General features: G+C 40.8%; 1 protein-coding gene across 2 annotated transcripts in view; it reads left to right on the top strand.

The window, feature by feature from the left end:
- Positions 1-200: 200 nt before the first annotated feature.
- LOC123512738 overlaps positions 201-9503 on the top strand; it is a 167868-nt gene continuing 158565 nt past the window's right edge. For both annotated transcript variants that reach the window (XM_045269306.1, XM_045269307.1), the window contains exon 1: positions 201-6028. In XM_045269306.1, coding sequence (XP_045125241.1) covers positions 5836-6028 — 193 coding nt within the window. In that variant the 5' untranslated portion in view covers positions 201-5835. The remainder of the gene's footprint in view (positions 6029-9503) is intronic.

The raw sequence follows: 9503 nt of genomic DNA on the forward strand, positions 1-9503 counted from the left end.
TCTTTCTCTTTTCAGATGAGGAATTGAAAGAGACGAAGGAAAAGGAACAACACCACCAGAAGAAGGAGAAAATAAAGATAAGTGAAAATAAAACCAGAAAAAAGAAAAAAACAGGAAACAGATAAATCATAAAAAAAAAAATACTCACGAAATAAACAAAAGAAAAATAGAAAAAAAAGAAAAGTGAGACAGAAATATCACCTTTTTTTTTATTTGGTACTCTCACACGCTCTCTCTTTATCTCCTTATCACCTGACAGCCTCTCCCTCACACTCACTCCCCCACCGTCTCTCTGTGCCTCTCTCTCCCCCCCTCTCCACCCCACCACACGTTAGAGTTGACTCACTGGGGGGACGAAACAGTGAGGGAAGGAACGCAAGGCTGTGAAAACTGTGAGTGTGTGAGCGATTTCCCGTGACAGTGATTGAAACTTTGTGGAAATAGAGAGGGAAAAATTGTTTGGAAAATATTGATATAGTGAGTTACCTTGTGCCATTTAGAGAGAGAGAGAAAGACAGAGAGAGAGAGAGAGAGAAAGAAGGTTGTGGGTGTTTTTTTTTTTCATTATCTTGTGTGTTTGTGGTGAAAAGGAAGCAATAATAGTCATAATAATAGTAATAGTAACAATAGACGTTAAGTGTGACGCATTATATGAATGAAGAAGGGAAAAATATACATGTTGAAGAGACAGGGAGGAAAAACAAACTAATTAGTGAATACATGAATAGGTAAGCACGAAATATTAACGCCAAGGTTATGAAGGAAAAATGAAGTAAATGAAAAATAAGGTAAAAAAAAAAATAGAAAATAGAAAAGAGGAGATAAGAATACTGAAGACTAAATAAATAAGAATAACAACACAAGAAGAAGAAGAAGAAAAAAAAGGAAGGAAGGAGAAGAAAGAAGAAAAGAAGAAAATACAGAAAAAAGAAGAGGAAGAAGAAAATACATAAATCACCATTATAAACCCATTTTATATATTTAGCCTCAGAAGATCAAATCCTTATGAATCAAGCCAATAACCTGCTAATCCCAATTAACACTAACTAAATTCTCTCACCTGGAAACAACAACGATAAAGAAACAAAACAGAGAAAGAGCTAAACATTTTTTTTTCAAGAGGAACAAAAGGAAAAAAAAATTGTTTGTGGTGATTTTTGTCCCTCTTGTCTGTTTCCTGGTTGGTGAGAAGAGAAGCTCGTTATTGAAGCTTGTGGTTGATGAAGAGAAGTGATTGGTGAAGAGTGAAGCTTCTGGTGTGTGGAAAAAAATTAATCTTGTTTGTGGTGGTGTTTGTTGCTGTCTTCTCGTCTGTTTGCCTGTTTGTGGTTGGTGAAGCTTGTGGTTGGTGAAGCTTTTGGTTGGTGAGGCTTGTTATTGGTGAAGCTCGTGGTTGGTGAAGATAGTGATTGGTGATGCTTGTGATTGGTGAAGCTTGTGATTGGTGAAGCTTGAGTTGGTGAAGCTTGAATCCGTGAAGCTTGTGAGTTGAAGATTGAGTTGGTAAAGCCTGAATTGGTGAAGCCTTGAGTCGGTGAAGCTCGTGGTTGGTGAAGAGAGTGAAGCTTCAGCCTGGCAGTATTTGAAGCCTTGGAATTTTCCGTATTGGTCTGCCGTGCTGCCGAGTGTCTGCCTCCTTTCCTCTAGAGCGAGTCACTGAACCACTAAACCACTGAATCACTGAAGCTTGTGACTTGCATGACAGACGTGTTGCATCTGTACTCCGTGAAGCCTTTGAAGCAGTGAAGCCTGACTCGTCGCCCACTCCATCTGTGAAGCTTGCCTGGCCTTGAGAAACATTGTATTATCTCCCACATTAAGCTTATTCACTCAATACGCCTTTCCACTTGTGAAATATATACGTAAATGAATGAAGCTTTATCGAACTGCTGGTATATGAGCAGTGCAGCTTTATGAAACGCTAAAAATTGTCCCAAAAACTTATTAAGCTTTCCAAAATATTTAATCCTGAAGCTTTATAAAAATTATCCTCAAAGTTTTACCATTTCAAATTTTATGGACGTTAAGAAAATATATATATTCTAAAATAATAAATAAAAAGTATATGTATTTATGAACTCTTGCAGTGTCTGAAGCTTGCGTTCGAACGAGAGAGAACGAACGAACGAACGAACGAAGCATTTGAAGCTCCTGGAAGCGACCTCATTTAACCCTGCCTGTCTGTTAAGTCTGTGTCTGTCGGTTGATCTGTCTGTCTGTCTGTCTGTCTATCCCGGTAGATAGGTAGTGGTGATCGTAGAACCGTCACCGAACCACTCCTTTGAATACTCCCCGCGGTGCCTCGAGCTTCGTAGTGAACCAGTGAACCACTCTAGTGAACCATTCGTGCAAATAAACACTCAATACAATAATAATATAATAATTGTAACAGTAAACTGGAACATCGTGGTAGTGAGTAGCTGTTTGAGTGTCTCCCTTCCCTTACTTTATTACTTTTGTTACTTAAGTGGAAGAAAACACACACACAAAACACGTGACACTTTAGAAGACTTTAGACACTTGTAAGGGAAAAAATAAATTGAATTACCTCTCATTATTTTCTATTCATATTTTATACATAGCGATCAAGGCACCTTATGAATGAACGCCTCTGAAAGCCTCCAAAAGTCATAACGCCCCTAAGCTCTAAGTAACCCACCCACCCACACCACCACCCCAGTACCACCCCAGTAACTAGCAGCGTATAGTCGACACTAGCACTAAGCAGTCTTAAGGTTACCCACTTGCCCACATCCTCTCTGCCTCCAAATGCCTCCTCGGAACACTAACCAAAAAGTATCTAAACGCATTGAAAAAGTAAAATTAAGTGAAGAATTCTTAAGATATAAAGTAGTTTAGGTCAGCCACGTTTAAAAAGAATCTAAATCCTTCACTATTTGATTCTTCGGCGTCTTTTTCGGGGTCGGCTTCCATTTGACGTTGCGCGAGGTGTGAATGAGAACCAATACAAAAGGTTAGGAGGAAGAGAAGACTCGATCCCTCCAGTAATCTGTGTGAAATACCTCAAGTCGCGGTGAACCTTTTACTATCGAAATTGGAGAGTTTGGAAGCCTCCTTACCTCGGCTCTCAGCGTCTCCACGACCATTGGAAACCTATTAGGACCCTCGAAACTGTCTCCCGCCCTCCTCGTGACGCTCAGAGCCCACTATGTCCTGTAGAACTATGCGTTTGACCCCCAGTGTTCCGCAGAGCCTCGCCCCGGAGCCCCCTCACACCAAGGCTTGTCTTCGCCGCCTCTCTCCTCGCATTGACAACGAAGATAAAGCCTCGCGTGCCCTCCTCCTCCTCCTCCTCCTCTTCCTCCTCTGCTTTGAACCTTGTCTTGATGCCTCGCTATGACTGCTGCTGCTCTTAATAGGGTTCGAATCGTCTCCTGACACGCCTTGAACGAAGCAGCGACTCACTTGAAGCCTTCACCAGTTGACATCATCATTATCATCAGCGATCAGCGGGGCGGTACATTCATCCGTCTGTCTGTTTGTCTGTCTGTCTGTCTGTCTGCCTGCCTCCGCTGCTGCTGCTGGTGAAGTGTGAAAGGAAGGAGAAAGGAGAAGAAACAATAATTAAGAGGGATTATCTCTTGACTCTTCACCAACACACACACACACACACACACACACACACACACCAGTTATTATTCTCTTCTCTCCTCTTCACACTCTTTCATCACCTCTCACTTCCTCCTCCTCTTCCTCCTCCTCGTGTTCCTTTGACCGCGATATACAAGCTTTCCTTGCTCGCTTGCCAATTTGTTGTTATTGTTAAGGGTCTGAACCTAGAGAGAGAGAGAGAGAGAGAGAGAGAGAGAGAGAGAGAGAGAGAGAGAGAGAGAGAGAAAGGGGCGTCTCCTCTTACTACGAAACACAAATAAGTAAGTTAGTTCCTGTTCCTCGTGGCGTCACCTTCTCTGCCTGTCCGTGCGTCACCATCCTGCCCAGCGTGTGTTACCCTCCTGCATTCCACCCTCCACCCTCCACCGCACCGTCATCCACTTGGAGATTGCTAGATAACTCATTCATCCACCGCAGCTTGCCCGGCCGCCACTCAGAGCTTACCCACAAGGAAAGGACGCGTCAACTCATCCACCGGTTGACTCATCCACTGATACAACCACTTGACTCCACCGTGAGACCACCCAGTCCATACTCCAGGGGTTATCCACCAAGGGAAGGAGGTGTGAAGTCATCCACCAGCTCTCTTGGATGTAAATAAAGAGACTATCCTCTGAAAGACACTTCAATATTCACTCCACTTGAAAACCTCCTTCCACCAACACTCAAGAGCTGATCCACGAAGAGAAAAGGACTCTCAATCCTTCCACTTCTCGTTCACACCTTCCACCTTGGCAGCTCATTCCACTTAAGTGTAGATCCCCACTCCACTACATGAAGAGAGCTTAACTAACCCACTGCAGCATAACGGATTTAACGCTCTTTTTCCCTCACTCCAGCGAATATCAGTCGTTTGTAATTAACCTGTCTTTACACTGCCATCAAGGTGTCCACTCCAAAGTCCACCCAGAGAGCTTATTCACCCTATGGTAAGACTAAGACTCACTCCAGTACGGTAAAGCGCTCTCGTGTGTTCTCTTACCTACTACATCTGTCATTCCAGTAAGTGTGTGATTGCATTCCACTGTTTTGTCACGTTTCGCTGATGCAAGGCTGGTCACGCCATCACTGTCACTCCACTCTGAACTGATCCACACACTGAAGGAAGAGAGATAAGCAAAAGAAGAAAGAGAGGTAAGCAAAAGGACGAGAGATAAGCAAGACAAGAGATATATAAGACATAGAGAGTTAAACAAGACAAGGAAGAGATAAGCAACAAAAGGAAGAGAGATAAGTAAGAGAAAATAAGATACAAAAAAGAGAAGACGAAGCAACAGGACTAAAACTTTGAATTCATGCACCAATAGAAAGAGAGGAAGAGGAAAAAGAAGAAGAAGAATAGCGTCATTTCAAATCAGTGTGGGGGAAGTTTTAGAAAGGTTCTGATTCCAATGAAAACTTCCACTTCCTACTCAGTGGAGGGGAAATAATAAGTTTAAATCACCAAAATTCAACCTTCATCTGAAGTGGCCGCTCTTTAAATAACTAGGCAGCTGAAAAAAGAAAAGAAAAAATAAAGAAAAGAAAATCAAATGCAAATAACCAGAAAAAAAAGAAGTTTGAAATTACTTACCGAAATTTAAAAAGCGAAAATAATGAAAGCAAGGAAAGAAAAGTCAGAAAATACGCAACCAAACTTTTAGAAACTGGAACAAGTCAAAAATATTCGCCAAAAATCCATAGAAACACCGAAAATAGAAAAAGAGTTAACCCGATTGCAACACAGACTTAAATTCCCTTTCCTCACGTGCAAGTTGGAATCCCTTTGTCACGGGAAAGGCCTTGCTAAGTTCATGAATCCCTCTGCTGATGCGCAACAACAAGTTTAGATCCCACTTCGCGCACTCCAAACAAGACAGCCAGTACTCTGAGACGTGAGAGAGAGAGAGAGAGAGAGAGAGAGAGAGAGAGAGAGAGAGAGTTAGTGAGGAATAAAGATAACAAAACAGCAATAAAGTGGAATAAGAAAAAAATATAGTAATAAAAAAGAATTGAGAGAATAGAAAAATTTACAAGCAAAACAGCAATAAAGTGGAATAAGAAAGAAAGAAAATAATAATAGAAAATAATTGAGTGTGGGAATAGAAAAGTTACAACGAAGGTGAATCAAACGAAAGTGCGCGAGGTGAAGAAAACGGAACGCGAGTGAACCAAGTGGAACACGTGCAACAAGTGGAACAGAAAGCAGGAGAGAGGCAGACCATGGCGCGCTGGACCCACGGAACACACTACAAGGAACACGAGAAAGGAAACCCGCCCAGGCCAGCCCACCGCAACACTCGCCGCGCCGCCATGTCACCTAACGCGTGGGTGGTGACGTGGGCGGTGGTGGGTTGGCTGCTGCTCACCATCACCACCACCTTCGCCATGTCAGACACCATCACCGACCAAGAAGGTGAGTGGCACTGTTTTGTGACCTTTGACCTTTGACCTGTGTGTGTCTGTGTTCCAGTGAAAGAGGTGTTAGGTTAGGTTAGGTTAGGTTGGGTTAAGTTAGGGTAGGTTAGGTTAGATTAGGTTGGGATGGGTTGGGTTAGGTTAGGTTAGGTTAGGTTAGGATATGGTAGGGTAGGTTGGGTTGGGTTAGGTTTGGTTAGGTTAGGTTTTAGTTAGGTATGGTTAGGTTAGTTTACATTAGGTTAGGTTAGGTTAGGTTGGGTTAGTTTGGGTTAGGTTAAATTAGGTTAGGTTAGGTTGGTTCAAATTGGGCTAGACTGTGTTAGTATAAGGTAGGGTAGGGTTAGGTTAGGTTAGGTTAGATTAGGTAAAGGTTACATTGGGTTAGGTAATCAATGTATCACAGACCAGGAAGCAGCGTGGCCTTGACCTATTGACCTGAGCGGGTAACGTATCACCTGTGTGTACTTGTAGCCTAATTAGGGATCAGATTAATTGTCGGTAATTACACTTGACATTATTGGTCCTAATCGGTGATAATTGAGGGTAATCAGGATGGCGCTTGTCGGCTGCAATAAAGCTTAGGTTCAGATTATCTTAGGGATCTCAAAGCGTGTTCATTTGCATACGGTAATCTGGGTGGCAGTGTGCCGTGTGTGCCGCCCGTGTACTGCCGTCCTCTGCTGCCTTGCCTACTCGCTGCTGCATTTGTAACCAACCAGTTTGACTTGGCCCAGCTCCCTCCCTGTGTGTGTGTGTGTGTGTGTGTGTGTGTGTGGGAGCTCTGCTGTACGCTAACCATCCATTTCTGTCTTTGCTAAGGTTGTTTTTGTGTTTTGTTTTGCTCCGTCACCTAAAAACAAACAGAAAATTATCATGTTTCTCTTACTCTGGACACAATTTATTTAAGCATTTTTTCTACTTCGGTTGTTGGTGATTCACTGGGGAGCATTAAATCAAGACACGACAAAGTATTTCTATTTCTGTCTTTACAAAGGTTTTGGTGTTTTGTTTCGTTCCCTTACCTAAAAACAAAAAGAAAATTATTGTTCCTCTTATTCTGGAAACAATTTATTTAAGCATTTTCTTTTCTTCTTCGGTTGTTGGTGATTCACTGGGAAGTTTTAATCCAAGACACGACAAAGTATTCTATTTCTATTACTGTCTTTACTGATGTTGTTGGTTTGGTGTTTTGTTTTGCTCCCTCACCTAAAAGCAAAACAAAAGAATATTGTTCACATAGCCGATTATATCTACGTAAACATTGTCTTTTCTACTCCGGTTAGTGCTGATTCATTGAGAAGCTTTGAATCAAGACACGACAAAATTCATGTATTGGAATGATGGATGGAAATAATGAGGCATGTTTCAGTGAGGGAGTGACACATGAAGGCCTGGTGACACGTTCCACAAACCCTTGCTCTCTTATGTTTCTGTGTTCAAATAACTACCCCCGCAAAAAAAAAAAAAAAAATATTGAGGCGTGTTTCTTTAAGGGAGTGACGAATGAAGTCCTGGTGACGTGTTGCACAAACCCTTTCTTTCTTAGGCTCCTGTGTTCAAATAAATCAAAATGCCTAACAAAAATTAAGGCATGTTTCATTGAGGGAGTGACAAGCGAAGGTCTGGTTGTGTCTTGTACAAACTCTTACAAACTTCTTATGTTCCTGTTTGTAAATAAGTCAGAAAGCCTAAAAGGATAAAAGATACATGTTTCAGTGAGGGAGTGGCAAGTGAAGGCCTGGTGGTGTGTTGCATATTCCCTTGCTTTCTTATGTTCTTGTGTTCAAATAACTCAAAAAGCCTAATGAATATATATATATATATATATATATATATATATATATATATATATATATATATATATATATATATATATATATATTGAGGCATACTTCATCAATGGAGTGACAAGTGAAGGCCTGCTGGTGTCTTGTACAAACCTTTATTTCCTTATATTAATAGGCTCATCTAATTCAAGAAGGTTAAAAATAATATTGAGGCATGTTTCATTGAGGGAGTGAAAAGTGTGAAGCCTGGTGATGTCTTGTACAAACCTTTACTTTTTTTTTCCTCGGTTCATATAATTAAAAAAGGGTGAAAAAAAATATTGAGGTGCGTTTCATCAAATGAAGGCCTGGTGGTGTCTTGTACAAACCCTTCCTTATATTTCTGTGTTCAGATAACTCAAAGAGGTTAACCCTTTCAATACTGAGACGCATTTTTACCATGATTTTTGGGTATGATTACACGATTTTATTTGCATTATAGGAAGGGTCAATGGAGGTCAGTAGATTAATGGCCACAGTCTTTACTATTTCAATCTCCACATAAGTTTTTGAAGCTGTATAAAATCACCAAATAGTAACCAGAATGAATATAAAAAACACGTTATATCACTGAAGGGGTTAATGGCCAGTCTCTTTACTATTTCAATCTCCACATATATTTCTGAAAATTTCTGTATAAAATTTCTGTATAAAATCACCAAATAGTAACCAGAATGAATATAAAAAAACACGTTATATCACTGAAGGGGTTAATAGCTAGAGTCTTTACTATTTCAATCCCTCACATAAATTTCTGAAGCTGTATAAAATCACCAAATAGTAACCAGAACGAATATGAGAACGCGGCACGGTACTGAAAGGGTTAAGAAGGAAACCACCACTACCTTTCTTTATCCACTAGCTCAATTTATCCCCAAGCTCACCTGTCCACATGGCCTCCTCGGGATTTAATTAGTTGTTATTTATATTCTCTCATTAAATAATTAACCTGAGTGGTCCCGTTTCACCTTCGCCTGGTAATGATTTCCTGCAGATGTGGCAGTTATTAATTTCTATATATAGATTCTATCCTTTATTGATTTATTTCTTACCTGATGCTTCTACCTGGTCTTGTTTTCTTAATTAATTTTACCTGTGGGGTCTTGTGTCCTTAGATCTTCGTGCCTTCTCTCTCTCTCTCTCTCTCTCTCTCTCTCTCTCTCTCTCTCTCTCTCTCTCTCTCTCTCTCTCTCTCTCTCTCTCTCTCTCTCTCTCTCTCTCTCCATTCATTTGTCTATTTAGTTCCTTTTCTTTATTAGTTTATCTTATTAGTCTTTTCTTGTTTTTTTTCTTGTTCAATCTTTTATGGTTTTGTCTCTTATTAATCTTGTGTTTTGTTATCTAATACTCTTTGATGTTTTTCTGTCTGTTTGTCTGTCTGTCTCTCTCTGTCTGTCTGTCTGTCTGTCTGTCTGTCTCTCTCTCATCCATACAAGCTGTCTTTATCAAGCAATGAGATGTGAAGTTTCCAGTTTAGACTATAGATAAAGAACCAACCGAGGATATTCAGTGTTGAAGAGGAAGTCAGCTGAGTGTCACTGAAGGAGAGACAGAAATGTACCTTCACAAACCTATACTGAAACGCTTTGCTCCCTCACCACGACTCTTCTCCAAGGCAACAGAGAAGAGATGGTTAGCCGTGTT

This window comes from Portunus trituberculatus, chromosome 34 (assembly GCF_017591435.1).
Source record: "Portunus trituberculatus isolate SZX2019 chromosome 34, ASM1759143v1, whole genome shotgun sequence".
NCBI lineage: Eukaryota > Metazoa > Arthropoda > Malacostraca > Decapoda > Portunidae > Portunus > Portunus trituberculatus.